The 15,313-nt window shown below is 50.4% G+C and overlaps 2 protein-coding genes across 4 annotated transcripts; both read right to left on the bottom strand.

Moving 5' to 3' along the window:
• Positions 1-591: 591 nt before the first annotated feature.
• SF3B4 (splicing factor 3b subunit 4) lies at positions 592-5,600 on the bottom strand. 2 transcript variants are annotated; one of them, XM_029950149.1, is made up of 6 exons: positions 5,497-5,600; positions 4,892-5,020; positions 3,855-4,397; positions 3,313-3,519; positions 1,195-1,368; positions 592-988 (listed from the first exon to the last, which is right to left on the bottom strand). In XM_029950149.1, exons 1-6 carry the CDS (start codon positions 5,528-5,530, stop codon positions 801-803), a joined length of 1,275 nt encoding a protein of 424 aa, XP_029806009.1. In that variant the 5' UTR covers positions 5,531-5,600; the 3' UTR covers positions 592-800. The 2 variants fall into 2 exon arrangements, with proteins under 2 accessions (XP_029806009.1, XP_029806010.1); XM_029950150.1 differs by having other exon boundaries at positions 3,331-3,519.
• A 920-nt stretch (positions 5,601-6,520) lies between these two features.
• On the bottom strand, positions 6,521-14,484 carry MTMR11 (myotubularin related protein 11). 2 transcript variants are annotated; one of them, XM_029950147.1, is made up of 17 exons: positions 14,190-14,484; positions 13,757-13,847; positions 13,226-13,347; positions 12,953-13,013; positions 12,646-12,788; positions 12,098-12,176; positions 11,831-11,966; positions 11,495-11,582; positions 11,257-11,345; positions 11,047-11,171; positions 10,370-10,436; positions 10,068-10,138; positions 9,353-9,519; positions 8,871-9,044; positions 8,433-8,615; positions 7,648-7,941; positions 6,521-7,199 (listed from the first exon to the last, which is right to left on the bottom strand). In XM_029950147.1, exons 1-17 carry the CDS (start codon positions 14,253-14,255, stop codon positions 7,053-7,055), a joined length of 2,103 nt encoding a protein of 700 aa, XP_029806007.1. In that variant the 5' UTR covers positions 14,256-14,484; the 3' UTR covers positions 6,521-7,052. The 2 variants fall into 2 exon arrangements, with proteins under 2 accessions (XP_029806007.1, XP_029806008.1); XM_029950148.1 differs by lacking the exons at positions 12,953-13,013; positions 13,757-13,847; positions 14,190-14,484 and having other exon boundaries at positions 11,257-11,372; positions 13,226-13,307.
• Positions 14,485-15,313: the final 829 nt, after the last annotated feature.

Genomic DNA, 15,313 nt, shown 5'->3' with positions numbered 1-15,313 from the left:
TGCATATGTTAGGCATCCCCTCTCAGATGAGGGTGTATATTGTACATTGTTCTGCATCTTACTTTCTACACTTAACATATCCTGGAGGTCTCTCCAAAACAGTAGGTAGAGGGGGCACTTGTGGGCACTGGGTGCTATATGGAAACCAATTGGACAATAAACTATTGAAATGGAAAAAAAAAGAAACCAAAAAAAAAAACCAAAACAAAAAACCAGTAGGTAGAGTCTTCTCTCACCCCTCTGCACCGCGGCTACGCAGATTTACCAGTTTATTCAACCAGTCCCGGACCAATGGAGGAGAGTGATTTCCAACCTACTATCGTTACAAACAGGGCTGCAATGCCGGCTCTGTGCGCGCACCTCCTCTCTCTGCCAGCACCCTCCCCGGGGCCTTCACTTCTGTCCTCGCTTACTGTTCACAAAAACCCGATGTCCTGGGTACTGGGTTTCCAGCGTATAAGCTGCATCTAAGCCTTTAAAACACAGAATAAGCACCCTCCCTCTGACCTGACCATTCTTCTCCCAGTAAACTGACATCTATTCTGAGAGAAAAGAGAGAGGTTACTTTGTCGAGGAAAAGAGCACAAAGAATAAACAAGGAGTTTAGTTTTATTTTTCTCTGCGCATTTGCAAAACACTTAGGACCAACATTAAAAAAAGACCCCCTGTGAAAAAATTGACACTTAAAAAAAGGCTGAGAGGGATTAGCGCCTTAGCCCTAGGAGCGACGGCAACTCTGATTGGTCCAAGGAACTGAAAACATATTAGGAAGATAGAACAGGAGGCAAGAGAATGAGAAATTACTGAGGAAGAGGGCCTCGCAGGGGGCCACGAGGGGGAACCGGAGGCCGGGGGGTGGGTCTGGGTGGAGGGAGGGGCCCCCGCTGGTAGCCGTAGGGTGGCGGTCGTGGAGGCCCGGTGTAGCCGTGGGGAGGCATCAGTGGCGGAGGCCCACGCATTCCATGTGGAGGCATAGGACCCGGGTGACCTGCACACAAGAAATGAAAAGTTGACTGACTTGGTAATCGTTGGGGAACAGGCAATAGCTGATGTTGGGAGAATGTACAGAGAAGACCGGCAGGGAGACCACGAGCACAACTGTGAATTAAAGAAAGGGCAGGGGACAGGAGTGTAACAAAGGAAGCTGCAGGAGTAGGCTATTCGAGGACGAGGGGCCGGCTGGAGCCTACTCACCCATGGGAGATCCAAACGGAGGCCCTCGAGGGGGCATGCCCATTGGAGGAGGGCCGGGATGAGGCATTCCAGGTGGTGGTCGTGGGGGTGGCTGTCCCCCAGAGCCTGGGGGCCCAGCATGGGGGTGTCCTAAGCCGTGAGGGCCGTGGTGGGCCAGCTGCATCTGAGACATCCCTATGAGAAAAAAAACAGACACAAAGAGAAAGGAGACAAAAGGCATACAAAAAAGCAAAGGAAATGGAGGGAAAAAAAAGAGAACAAAATAGAGAAAGAAGTGATGCCAAGGAAAGAAGAGTATGGAAAATAGGGCTGGCAGGAAGTGCCCCTGTCCTCAACGTCATTCCATGGTTACAAACAAATCAGGGCGCCCGGGCGGCTCAGTCAGTTAAGGGGCCAATTTCGGCTCAGGTCATGATCTTGAAGTTCATGAGTCCGAGCCCCGCGTGGGGCTCTGTGCTGACAGCTCAGAGCCTGGAGCCTGCCTCAGAGGCTGTGACCCCTCTCTCTCTGCCCTTCCCCTAGTCACACTCTGTCTCTCTCAAAAAATAAACAAACATTTTAAAAAACTTTAAAAATTTTTTAAATTAAAATTTTAAAAAAGCTTACAAAGAAATCAACTACTAACCCACTTGACTTGCACCTTCCACGACTCACACACCATAACTGAGTCACCATTATGGTGGTGCAGAAGCATGTAACAAACAGAGGGATTATTGTGCAGACAGGATCTGGGAAGGGAGCAGAGACACCTTCTGAGCAAAGATCGAATTCTAAAGAGTAAGTACGAATTTTTCAAGTGGACAACAAAGCGGGACAGAACATTCCAGGCAGGGAACATTATTTAGCAGGTGCCAATCACAGGGGCATCTAACAGCACAGGGTGTTTGGAGAAAACCAGTAACTCTGGGAAACACACAGCAGCGTGTAGTCATGGGTGTAATGAATGGGCACCAGATCGTGAAAAGCCTAGAATGCCACGGTGACAAGTTTGAGTTTTACTCTGTCGGTAAAAGGGAGCAACAGAAGAATTTTGAGCCAGGGTGTGTGAACATCTGTGTTTCAGAATGACTCCACGCATGTGAATCAAGGAGAGAGAAACTGGAGTCCAAGCATGAGGAAATTACTACGGTAATTACGTGACATAATTAGTGTGAGGGGGCCTGAACTAACGCACTGGCAGTGGGGGCCAACGCCACAGATACTCATGAGACTTGGTATCTAGAGTGGGGCGAAAGGACCTAGTTTCAAGCAGCTCTCAGATTTCTCAATGAAGCATCTGAGAACAAATACTGGAGGAAGGACAGGTTTGAAAGGGAGGGGTCGGAAAGCGAAGCGGCCCATTACGAAGCAGGACTAAGGATCACAGACCAGAGACACTGATCAGGAGGCATCAGTGTACAGGTAGTGGACCTATGCCGAGAAGAGAACTGAATATAAAAACCTAGCTCGGTGGGGAGAAGAAGCAGCCTACGAAGGTGGCTGAGACCGAGGAGTCAGAGATCGAGGAAGAGTCCAGTAAAACGGACAAGCTTTTCAAACAGGACAACAGGCCCAAATTCACATATACCAAAGGGCAAACCAGGTAAGGAATGGAAGTATCCCCTAGATTTGGCAGTTAGGTCCCTGCTTTAGGGTAGAAGTCAGAGAAGAAAACTGAAGTAAGTTAAAGGAAAGGGGCGCCTGGGTGGCTCAGTGGGTTGAGCATTCAACTTCGGCTCAGCTCGTGATCTCGCTGTTCATGGGTTCAAGCCCCGAGTCAGGCTCTGTGCTGACAGCTCAGAGCCTGGAGCCTGTTCCAGATTACGTGTTTCCCTCTCTCTGCCCCTGCTCCATTCATACTCTCTCTCTCAAAAATAAATAAAACGTTAAAAGTAATTTTTTTTATAGTACAAGGGGGAAAAAAGCAAGTACAGTTACACTCTCTGGAAAAACTTACATAAGAACATGCAAACAGGGTGGATGTCATTAAACTAAACAGAGACCAGTACTCTGTGTTTTGTTTTTATGAAAAAAGCTCTGAAGGAAAGTTGAGCCCTGGGACTCTGTTGTTGAGGGACAAGGGCAGCAGCACAAGTGGCCACAGAGCTCCTCCCCCCCTTCCCAGCAAAGAACACCCACCTGGATGGGGCATCCCACCTGGTGGGAATGGGTGAGGATGTGAGTGTCCATGTCCGGGGTGCCCAGCTCCTGGAGTTCCTGCTGACGGTGGGCCATGTCCTCCGGCCCCAGGAGGCATGGGTGGCGGGGGCATGGCTGGGGGTATCCCAGGCGGAAGGGCTCCAGGAGGTGGGACTGGGGGTGGAAAGGACCCAGGCGGAGGCATGCCTATGGAGGAAATGGAAGGAAAGCTAAGGCCAGGGAGAAGAGCTTGTGTTCAGAGAGCCTGTCCGATCTGGCCTCTTCAGGCAGGAAAGGCTCTTTGCACCTCCTCCCAGGTCTCTAACGTCAGAAGCAACACCAGCCATCTCTGATCAACAACTTCAGCCTCCCGGAGAAACTCAATGACTTTCTCCCTCACCACAGCTGTCCCCCCTCAATCCCTTTCTCATCACCTACGGACTCCATGTCCCCCTTCATTGGGTCCTTTTTCCCTCCTCCTGCCCCCTCCCTCCCACCACACCCCAAACCCAAGGCAAAAGTGTTCTGCATAAAAGCTTTACCTGGTGGAGGAAGCCCGGATCCCAGGGAGGACACCACAGGATTGGGGGCTGAGGGTGGAGGGGGTGCATCCGCAAACAGCTGGTGAGGGCGGTCGGCCTGGGAGAGTGGGTTCTGGGCGGCTAGAAGTCTTTCCGCTGCAGAACCATGGCGCTCCCCCTTGGAGTCCTTCTTGAAGGCATAGGACACAGTAATAGGGCGGTTACAGAGATACTGCCCATTCATGGCCTCAATAGCTGCATCCGAAGCATCAAACGAAGCAAAATTAATAAAGGCGTAACCTTTGGAGTTGCCTGTGTCCGGGTCCCGCATGATCTTGGGGGTTTGTAAGATGACCCCAAAGGCGCTAAAAGTATCGTAGAGCAGCTTCTCATCAATCTCTGGGTCTAGATTGCCAATGAAAATGTTGGCCCCCACATCTAGGTTCTTGTTGTGAGCTGATGCCTTGTTCACGCGTATTGGTTTCCCATAGAGTTTGATCATGTTCATAATCTTAATGGCATAGTCAGCATCTTCCTCACTCAAGAATTCCACAAAGCCATAGCCTGGGAAGTAAAAGGGCACAGATGTACAACGTTCGTGATTCAAAACAGGGTATAACTCATTCACCTTCCGAAGCAAGAAATAACTTCATTTCAGTTGGGAATGGTTCCAGAAACAAGCAGTGGGCTATGCTTAAAAGAATCTGCAAGTTTAAACAAAGCCTTGCTTGAAGACCAAAAAAAAAAAAGAATCTGCAAGGGCTCCTGGGCGGCTCAGTCTGTGAAACATACAACTCAGGTCATGGATCTCAGATTCCTGAGTTTAAGCCCCACATCAGGCTCTGCGAGGACAGTGTGGAGCCTGTTTAGGACTCTCCTCTCTCTGCCCCACCCCTGTTCATGCTCTTTCTTTCTCTCTCAGAATAAAATTAAGAAAAAAAAAAGAATCTGCAGATAATTAATTCCAAAACTTCTATAAATACTGCAGGAACTGCAGGAGCCCTCCATGAACGGTTCGTCCACCCAATACATAAACGCACCTCTTATCATGTACTTACCTTGGTGCTGACCTGTGACTCTATCCTTTGGCATGTGGGTGTTGACTACTGGCCCTGCCTGGAGAAATAGCTCCCACAGCAATGGTTCGCTAACCTTCTCGTCCAGGCCTCCCACGTAGACAGTGGCATCTAAAGGATGGGAGAGGGTTAGGACAAGGATGAAATAATGGCAGGAAAGGAGGTGACAGGCGGGGGAATTGGGAGCGGAGATGGAAGACAGGAGCAAAAAGAAAATTCGGTTAAACCCTTATACCTCCCTCTTTCCAGGAACTAAAGAACCCCTCGAAATCTAAAGGTTCTGCTGCAAATTCTCTTGGTGAGCTGTTTAGGTTTGGTTTTGCTTTTGTTTCCTATGGGGTTTCTTTGTTGTTTTACTTTGTTTTTTGAATGGGAAGGCAAAAGGGATTGGGCCCAGAGAGCACCACACCTACGGGCCTCAACCAACACTCGGCCACCGCCTCTCACCCACGCCGCCGGCAGGCACTGGGGCCGGGCTCGCGCCGTCCGGGGGGGTCCGATCTCCCGCCCAGGCGAAAACACTGCCGGCCCCAGTCGAGGCCTCCCAGCCTCCCCAGCCCTATTCCGGGCTCATCCCCTCCAATCACCCTGGTTCCGCTCGGAGATCGGCCCGGCCGCCATGGTGAAAGAGCTCCCGCCGTCTCCAGGCAGCAGTCCCACCCTCTGAACTCAGGCACTACTTCCGCTTCCGGGGCGAACGCGGAGGGGAGGGCGGGGGCGGGGCCGCAGCCGGAAGCGATGCGGCCATCTTAGGAACTGCGGAGACTGGACGCCAGGGGTGTGTGAGGAGTTAGTTGCACCTGCGGGCGGTGGAAGCGAGGAAGGCGCAGTGGAAATGCTCAGACCCTTTTAAGGCCGTGCTAGATGTTAGAGGGTACACTGCTCCCAAAAATGAAAATTCAGGAGCCGAAGGAACAAAACTTTACTTTTTTATGTTTTGTTGCCAAATGATCCTTCTTTTGCTCCCCAGAGAAGGGTGTGCCGAGGAAACCCCCACCCCAAGGATTCTGCTGCCTTGAGACGCGAGGGCAGCTCTACACCCCGGCCCACAGCCCTCGGGGAGCGATGGCTGTGGCCCCAGCCTGGGCTTGAGGTGTTCCGTTTCCCCTCAGGGGTGAGGGCTGTGGAAAGTCTAGTTCACCTAGGCCTATTGCTGGTGGTGGCTGTGAGGGCGGCTGACTGGAATGGAGAGTGACCAGAGCTGAGAGGTGGTTAAAAGTGACAGTTTCAACCTTTAGAACACCCTGGGCCCGCAACAACGTCTTAGGAGTGCTATTGCCCCATCTGCTCCTAAAAGAGAACCCAATTGCACGTGGACTTAACCTGACCTATCCCCTTAATTTCCTTAACGCTACTATGATGGGTGCCATCCTCTCTCTGTTCACACCCATCACTACCTAGGATCTTCTTAATCTTTGTTTTTGAAAGAGATCGAGGATCCCAAGCAGGCGCTGTGTTGTCAGCACAGAGCCAGATGTGGACCTCAAACTCAAAAGTCATGAGCAAGTGACCTGACGGGAAATCAAGAGTCGGATGCTTAATCGACTGCTGAGCTACCCAGTCACCCCTTACCTAGGATCTTTTATTCAGACACAAGAGAGAATGCCAACAATCTGTATAAATACAGGGCTTTAATGAACTCCTTAAATAGAACTGTCAGTATATAAAATATACAATCGGAAGAGACAGAGTGTCTCCCAACCCACTGAATACCGATAGAAAACTAAAGGGAAGGAACAGAACTTGGAGTTCAGGAAGCAGCAAGAGGAGGTGAGAATGAGGTCTGTAGGCCATTGTGTTAAGACTGATGAACATCATCTCTCATCTCACAATTTAACAGCTGGATATCCAAAGGGATGAAATTGCCCTGGAAAAAAGGCACTCCTGTTCTAGATTGCTTTTGTTTCTTAATTCTTCAAACCACAAGAAACCTATCTTGGGGAACCAAACAGGACAGGGCCAGAGTTGGGGAAGGTTAGCACACCACCCATTTGCAACAGAAAGTCAGGTCAGTGAGCCTGTTGAGCACCAGAATGTCAAAAGCTGAGACAGCAAGACCAGATACAAAAAATCTAAAGGTTACACAGAACCCTCCATCACCCTGGACCACCCTCTTGCCGTGCCCATAAAAAAGACAGTAATTTCAACGGGATTGGGAGAGAATGGTATTTGGGTCTCTTTTCTTGGAGTGATCCTCAGGAGATATTCTTGGTGTCCATTTCCTTAAAAGCTCCTGGAGACGGGATAGCTCATCCTGGAGGCCAGAGACTGTGGGAGCTGAGAGGCCTTTCTGGGGAGGGGTGAAGAGGGGCAGAGAGGAATATTGTTGTAGCTCTGGCTCCCTGTTTCTGAGATCTGTTCACTACTAGCATCTTTTTTTTTTAAGTATAACATACAACATCCTGTTAGTTTCAGGTACATAGTCTAGTGATTTGATATTTTTATACATTACAAAGTGATCCCCATGACAAGTCTAGTTACCATCACCTCTGGCATCTTTAATTCTCTTTTCTCCCCTCCAACTATGCCTTAGGTTCTACTTGATCTGAGCGACACCCTCACCACATACACACCCCCAACCCTATCCACTTTGATACCAACAGGAATGGTACTTCACTTCTCCATCTCCCCAGCCCCTTGCGTTTCCAGCTCCTAGAAACATTTGGTTTCTCCCAAAAACATCTGGTTTCATAGTCAAGCCCATTCTCCCATTCCTAATCCCTGTCTTCCCTCCTCACCTGGACCTCAGGCCTTCCCCTCAAGTAGCAGCGTCTCCACAGCCTTATCTGGGGTCCCAGATATCCAGGCAGCAGCAACCCCGGGGGTAAAGGGCAAGCCCCCCAATGTGAGGGGAGCCCCCACTCCTGATCAGCCAGGCTTTCAGAGGAGATAGCTGGTCGAGGGAGCCAACGAGAAGAGACTGCGAGCAGGGAGGGGTTGTCCCGCCAAGGACAAAGCTGATTCAGGGGAGTCAGGGCCCCTCTGGAGAAGAGCCACACAGAGCTGGGGGGTCCAGGAACCATGAAGCTTGGCTAAAGGGAAAAGAGAAACCAACTGGCAACCTAGAAACCAGATGAACCCCACTTTCCCCAAAATGGGTCAGGAAGGAATGTCTAACTGCCACCTACTCACACTGCCTTAGTGATTGAACTACCCGCCTCCCCCTGAGAACTCTCTTCTCTCCTCATTAGGCTTCAAACTAGGCCTCAGGTCTCATTAAAGCCAATTTTAGGGAAACTTATAAAATGTGTGTAAGAGACAGAAAAACCAATCAACAAAGATGAGGACAAGAAGGATGCCCTCTGTGCTATTCTAGGATTTCTGCCTTCCTGGGGATGGTGAGGTATGTGAGGGGGTCAGGAACCCTGGCACTGTCATGAAAAGCAAGACGTGACAGCTACAGAGGACGTGGGGGGACAGCTTTCCCTGGGGAACTCAGGCACTGTGTCTTTCCACTTCTCCCTATCTAGTAGGATGGGCCTGGGAGAAAGGCAAGGAAATTGAGGAAGTGTAGACTTCTCACCTGCTGTCTAGGGAGCCAGGAATCTGGGCAGTGTTCTGGGTCATAGCCTGGATTATGGAATTGTAGTATCTGTTCTCTGCGGTAGCGTAACTCCCAGTCCCAGACAGACAGCTGTGAGTCCCCAGAGTTCCCAGCAGGGGGTTGGCCATACCCCGGGGTATAGATTTGTGTATAGGAGTTAAGCTGGAAAGAGAAAACAGGAAAAAGGATGGTTAAGCAAAAAATAATAATAATCCTTTTCCCAAGTCTGTACAGAAATCATGAAATGCTGAACTTTTCCTCTGGGAATCAGATGTAGGGTGAGAGTTCAGTCATGAGAATGAGCACCAACCACCCCCTTTCCCATCCGCAGACCTCACTTTTCATAAATTAAGACTAAACTTCAGAGGGTACTTCTCCAGGAAAAGAAGAGACCAATCAAAAATGGAAGTCACTGACCTGTCCACCTTGCTTTCCACGCTCCCAGGGAGTATCTCTCAGGAATGTGAGCGTGTCAGGAACCCTGGCGCTGTCATGAAGAGCAAGAAGGAAAAACTCTGAGAATTCAAACTCTGCTGGAAACTGCTGGAGGAGCTGCCAGACGCAGTCAAGGAAGAGGAGAAACACTGGAGCCTGAGAAGAGGGAAATTATGAGGTTAGGAGCAAATTGTGGGCATCTAAGAAGAGGAGGATGACAATGATGAGTGACAAGAGACACAGATGACAAGGCCACTAAGGTCAGGGATTGGAAATCTGGATTGACGGTAGTAGGGGGTTGTGGTGCTTCATTCATCGAGGTCTCCCTTCAAGCTCAGCCTAATCTCAGGAACCTTCTAACCCGACCTTCTAATCTACCTCCAGTGGATTATACTACATAGTTTTCTCATCCCCTTACATCTTAGGTAATACCTCCCCACAGTACTCTCCCAAAATGGTCTCACCTCTTCACTGGCTCCAGTTACCCCAAGTCGGGTCCGGAAGGGATGTCCAGCTGCCACCCACTCTCGCTGCACTAGTGACTGGAAGCCAAGCAATGTTCGGGCTTCAGGGGCTGAAAGCAGCTGGACGAGTGAAGAGAGGAGGCCATTGAAATCACGATCACCGCGCTCTGGGTGATAAAGAGGGAGAAGGGACAAAGAAGAGGGGCTAAGAAACTAGGGCAGAAGAAAACGAGAAGAGGAAATGTGGCAAGAAGAAGAGAGGCACAGAGGGTTAAAGTTTTGGGTAGGAAGGATTGAGAGGGCAAATAGAAGAGAAAATAAAGACCTTGAATGATTCAGTCCATAGACTCCACCCGGATCGAAATACCCAGCTTCACGTGCAGGAGGTAGAATCATAAATCTCAAACCAGCTTCTATATTGTCCTTCCCATCCTAACCGCAGTCACCATCCATTGATGGAAGGACAAAAACAGAAGGTGAAGAACCCTATTGGTAGGGACCACAAGCTGTAGTAGCACTACAGCTAGGATTAGTCATGCCACTACTGTGAGGCACAGGTAGCACTGAAAAATGAGTTAGGGCCCTTTGCTAGTTCCTAATAACAGGAGAAGATAGTAGCATTAGAAGAGGGCAAGAAAGACTTAGAGGTCTCCCCCCTCCCAGTTGAGTGGGTAAAGGAAAAAGGAAGGAATGGAGTAGAACACAAGAAATTCACCTTGTAGAACTACAGAGCGAACCCTGGATGTCACTAGGACCGAGATGTCACTGGCCTTTCGAAGACAAGACCTAGTGGGGTAGATGAGAAAGAGGAGAGAAGAATGCTAAACCTGGAGGAAGGGAGTGATGGAATAAAAGCAGATTCCAAAATTCTGCCCCTTCTCCTTCTAAGAAGCAGCAAAAAAGAGTCTTCCTGGGAAACCAAAGAGAAGAGTTAATGGTAGACTAGTTAGGAGTTCAAGTCAACAGAAGGTTGGGGAGGGTTGAATTCTAAATCATGGCTAGAAAATGAGACAGTACCTGACATAATCCAACCATCGTGTTCCTTCCAGGGCTGAGAGCCATTTCTCCTCAGCTGTAGATGAATCTGTGAGATAGTGGAGGGTCAGAAGGACAAAGAGATTGGGAGAACTCAGGATTCATGATTTGGGATCTGCCCATGAAGTTATTAAATTTACATTATACATAGTTGTACAACCTTGTAAATGTACTAAAGTTCACCAAGATGGGTGAAGGGTGGGGTTTAAAAAATTTTTTTTAATGTTTTTTATTTATTTTTGAGAGACAGAGAGAGAGAGGGACGTACAGAATCCAAAGCAGGCCCCAGGCTCTGAGCTAGCTGTCAGCACAGAGCCCAACGCGGGGCTCAAACCAACGAACCATGAGATCATGACCTGAGCCGAAGCCGGAAGCCAGAGGCTTAACCGGACACTTAACCGACTACTTAACTGACTGAGCCACCCAGGCACCCCAGAGTGGGTTTTATGGTATGTAAATTATATCTCAATAAAGCTGTTAAAAAAAAAAAGAATACTGTGAGGTCAGGAAGATGGGAAATCTGAGTCAGTGGGAGATGCAAGTTGAATAGAAAACGAAGGATTGGGCTGAAGGGTTACTCATCTGTAACCGGCCAAAGTGTAAACCGGATTAGGGTCAGCAGACCTAGGGATGGGGGTAGGGGTCATGGGTTATCTCACCAGGCAGGCAGAGGGCCCTGAGCCTCAAGTGGGCAAGCTGGACATCTGCAAGACTGGGCAGCTCATCCACGGTGTCCACCAGGACAACATCTGAATGCCCAGCCTGGAGCATCGACTCCACTGCTCTGGAGGGGAGGGAGTCACTATGTAAGGGAACAGGTCTGCCCTGAACCTCCAACCCTTGATTCTACCCATGAAACCTCCCCTCACCTGATATCCTCCTTGTTAGGGTCGTTGGCTGTATAGAAGCCACCACAGCGGAGAAGATCACTGTCCCCAGGGTGATGCCAGGACAGGCGCTTCAGATGGTGGGAGGTTAGGATCACCTTGGGAGAAACTCCCAGCCTTACCCTACCCTGCCCCCAAACTGACCTCCCTCCACAGTGACCCCCCCACCCCTCCCCATAACCAGCTAATCCCAAAGCCTCACCCTGGCGCTTATACTGACCGGTCCACGGCCCTGATGGAAGTGTCCAAATGCCTTCCTGACCTCACTGTCCAGAGTTCGCTTAGGGACCCAGAAATAACGGGGGAGGCTGTGAAATTGAGAGTGTGTCACAGCTGGGCTCTGTGACCGCATTATAATGCAAACCTGTCATTACAAGGAAGTTGCTTAGGAGGGGATTATTCCAAGGAACCTCAACTTTGAAGATCTAGGTGGAAAGGGAGGTAGCTTCGTGGCTGCCCTTAGAGGCTGAAGTTGGCGGGAAGTCCTAGCTTCAGAGGATCGAAGAACTGTGGGAAGACTGGGAGGGCAACGGGCTGGAGTAGACTTGAGTCTCACCTGGTGGCTATGTCGAACCTCTCATTGACGGTGCTGACCCTCCAGCCCCTGGCGCCCTGCCTTTTCCGCTCAGTCTCCCAGTCTTCTGATGTCTCCAAGAGGGGAATAGGTGGTTTTCTAGACCCTGAACTCTGGCCTAGGACAGGAGTGAGGCACAGAAAAGAAGGAAGAGGAACCAGAGAGAGCTGCTCAGCTGTTTTGTCTTTGGCCAGCCCCTGCTCGCTCAGATTCTTTACCTTTTCCCTACCTTAAAGCACCCTCACTCACCAGCCTTGCTCAGGGGTATGCCTGCATACTCTTGGGCTTGACTATTCTGAGCTCTGGCTTGGACGATGGCCATGGTTACCTGTGGAGGAAAGCTCATCCCAGCCTTCTGGCTCAGGCTGAGGAAGGGTCGAGGATGAAATGGGGCCCATGTGGTGTTCAACCGTCTTTCCCACCAGGAGAGACGTGGGAGAGCAGCAAAGACCATCGCTGAGGAAGGCAGCTTCCACGGGCCACGGGGACTGGGTTCCAGAGAACACACCCAGAATCATGGAAGCACAGAATGTGAATTCTCAGGAACAGTCTCCTCCAGCCCTCCCTGTTTTTCAAAGGAAGAAACTTGCCCACTTCTGATAATGGCAGCCTGGGGCTAGAATTCAGGCCCCTTACTCTCGTGCTATCATTTACCCTAGGCTTTTAGCCTCCCCCTTGAGCAGAGAAGCAGACAGAATGATAAGACGGGTTCTAGGAGACGGGGGTCGTGGGAATATCAGGGAAAGGATCCCAAGGCTCTACAGAGAAGAGGAGTCTTTGGGTTGAAGGTCTCTTACCTGAAAAGCCTGAGGCTCTAGTCCTCCAGCCTCAAAAGCAACTCTGAGCAGCCGGAAGTCTCGGCCATGAATGAGAATCTCCTCAGGGATAAATTTAAGTGAGGACCCTGGACGGAGGAGCTGGACTCTGGACAAGCCACTCACTGAAGCCAAGAGTTAGAAAGCAGCATAGCCATGGATCAGAGTCTCTCTAAAAGGAAGTCTCCCAGCCCATCCCACTCCATCCCTGTTGCCCTCTGAGAATAGAAGGATGAGGAAGGGTGAGCCCCCAGTGAGCCCCTTCACAAACACCCCCACCCCCTCTTACCAGCCTCTAATCGCCCAATGTTGACCAGGGCAAAATCGTATTCACTGCTCAAAGGAGTCTCCTAGAGGAAGCACATGACTGACATTGCTCATTGCCCTACCTTGGCAACCCCTAACCTCCCTGGAGATAATCCTGACTGACTGTCCCTGATACATTCAAAAGAAAGCCTTTAAGCATTAAGCATAATTCTCCCTGTCTCACTTGTCTAAATACTTCTAGACTCCCCCATCCATTTTTCACTAACCGTCCTTTCCATCACCCTGTCCCTCTCACCTGACTCCGCTGCCATCCGCAGGGCTGGAAGGTGACCCTCAAGTTGGTGCAGATCAGGGTTCCAGGCAATTCAGGCTCCAGCCCCTTCCTCACCCCTGGGGCCCATGCTAGGATCTGCTCCCCTACAGGGGAAGAAGGAAAGCCAGCTGACGACTCTTCCCAGTGTCGCCCACACTGGCATACACCAGACTCCTCTGACACAGGAGGATCCAAAGAGGGAAGATTAAGATCCTCCCCTAACCCCACCAGAATGAAAGCCTAGGAGATCATTTGTATTCTTTTATACAAAGGAGGCACTCAGATGCTTATTGAACAAGTAAATGAGAAGCAGAGTAACAGAGTCAAGGAAACAGGGACCATCAAGGTCCATGTTTCTAGTCAGCTCTGGACAGAGAAGAGAGCAAGCCTCAGGCAGAAGCTCTCTGAGCAGAGGAATACAGAGGTATCTCTGGTGAAGGTTGAAGCAAGACTTGAGCAGGATGAAACGTGGAAGTTTTTGCAGGTTGGAAATATTGAAAGGGAAGCTACTACCTGGGAGACATCCGGAGGCCACGTGACTGTCAAGCTGCCGACTCCTGGGCTCCAGCATCCCAGTCCTCTGGACACGTTTTGGCCCAGCGAGCTGCAAAGGGTGGAGGGTGAATCCCCAGGCCTCCCCAACCTTGGAATCACCTCACCAGCCACCGTTGGAGGCCTGCCCTTAGGCTCTCAGGGGAAACTGAGATCAGTGGCTGTGAAGCTTAGGACCCAGCCGGCAGACAGCAAAGGGAGGGGCTAGTTAATGGATAATGAGACAATGAACTTGAGACTGTGAAAAAGACAGAGTAAGTGCCATCAACCAAAGTTGATATGGGACACACCATCCTCCTCCTCTAGATCTTTTTCTTACCCCCCTTTTATCTCCAGGTCCTCCTCATTCACACCCTCCTGCCCCTTCCCTCCAGAGCCCGTTTCCTCTCCTTACCCCCACCTCCGGCTCCTCCTTCTGGGGGGCGATGTTGAAACTCTGGCCCCGGCCCCCCCACCACATTTCTCTGGCTCCATCCGGGGACAGAGCCTTGAAGGGTGGGAAACCTTTAGGGTGCTCCAGCCCCTTGAGGAGAGGCTGAATCCTGTAGCTGAGAAGAGGGAGGTCAGGGAGAGGGGCAGGGTGACAACACTAGGGAAGGAGCCGTTTGTGGTGCAGGGAGCTGGATTAGGGGTCTTTCGGAAGGTGTGCGCGACCCAGCTAGAGGAGGCTCCTCGGAAACTTCAGTCGACTCTGGAGAGGGCAGGAGAGATGCCCAGCCCCTTAAAGGGGAATACACACAGTTTTGGAAAAGTGGAGAGAAAGTGGAGGAGCCTGGAAAAGGTGAGGAAAAAATGGGTGACTGGGGAAAAAGTACGCAGATTCGTTACCCCAGTTCCAGATCCTATGCCCTTTCTGTTCACGAGGATTGGAAACTATTTGAGGGGAGCAGTAATGCTTAATATTAAACTGGGTTAATTTGGGCTTAAATTTTTGTCTTCTAAAAGGGGGTGGAGCAGTGGGAGGTAGGCAAAAGCAGGTCAGGCCTCCTTGCTGCCTCCCCTGCCACACCTGGCAAAGGTGGTAGGAAATGGGACCTGGGAGATTCTTGCCTGGGGAGGCCCAAGAAATAAGGGAGTTGAGTTAAAAGCATTTTGTATGTTTTTCAGAGAGCATTAAACACATGTGGAGGGTGCTGTGAGAATATTGGGGAGAGAAACTGATCTCCAGGATGCAGACACAAACAAGTACAGGTGTGTTTATGTGCAAGTTCTGGGGTTGGGGGAGGCGCAAGGAAAAGATACCACCTACACACACACACACACACACACACACACACACACACACACACACGTTAACCAGTGGGAAACTAGAGCCCATTCTAGGTACGTGACCCCTCCCTGCAACGCAGGCACCAGATCTCCAAATTAATGATTCATGTTTAGGCCCTTGAAAGTTGAGGGCTGGAAACCTCTAGCAATTCTAGCTCCATCACCCATTCTTCCCCCCTGTAACTAGAGAAGCCGAGGTGGGTAGGGAGGACCCTAGCAGGGACAGAAAGGAACTGCAGCTCACGGCAT

The sequence above is a fragment of the Suricata suricatta genome, chromosome 8 (genome assembly GCF_006229205.1).
Source record: "Suricata suricatta isolate VVHF042 chromosome 8, meerkat_22Aug2017_6uvM2_HiC, whole genome shotgun sequence".
NCBI classification, from domain to species: domain Eukaryota; kingdom Metazoa; phylum Chordata; class Mammalia; order Carnivora; family Herpestidae; genus Suricata; species Suricata suricatta.
The sequence above is the reverse complement of the archived record's forward strand: the minus strand, read 5'-3'. Positions and strand labels throughout refer to the sequence as shown.

Bases quoted from the DNA above. Each gene is read 5' to 3' on its own strand.
- MTMR11 (XM_029950147.1), bottom strand. From the start codon at position 14,255: ATGTGGTGGGGGGGCCGGGGCCAGAGTTTCAACATCGCCCCCCAGAAG. The intron at 12,789-12,952 runs GTAAGAGGGGGT...TCTTGGCTTCAG, and splicing joins CATTGGGCGATTAGAGGCTG to TGAGTGGCTTGTCCAGAGTC. The intron at 11,583-11,830 runs GTGAGACTCAAG...TCAATTTCACAG, and splicing joins AGGTTCGACATAGCCACCAG to CCTCCCCCGTTATTTCTGGG.
- SF3B4 (XM_029950149.1), bottom strand. From the start codon at position 5,530: ATGGCGGCCGGGCCGATCTCCGAGCGGAACCAGG. The intron at 5,021-5,496 runs GTGATTGGAGGG...CCCATCCTTTAG, and splicing joins GATCTCCGAGCGGAACCAGG to ATGCCACTGTCTACGTGGGA. The intron at 4,398-4,891 runs GTAAGTACATGA...TTTACTTCCCAG, and splicing joins AGTCACAGGTCAGCACCAAG to GCTATGGCTTTGTGGAATTC.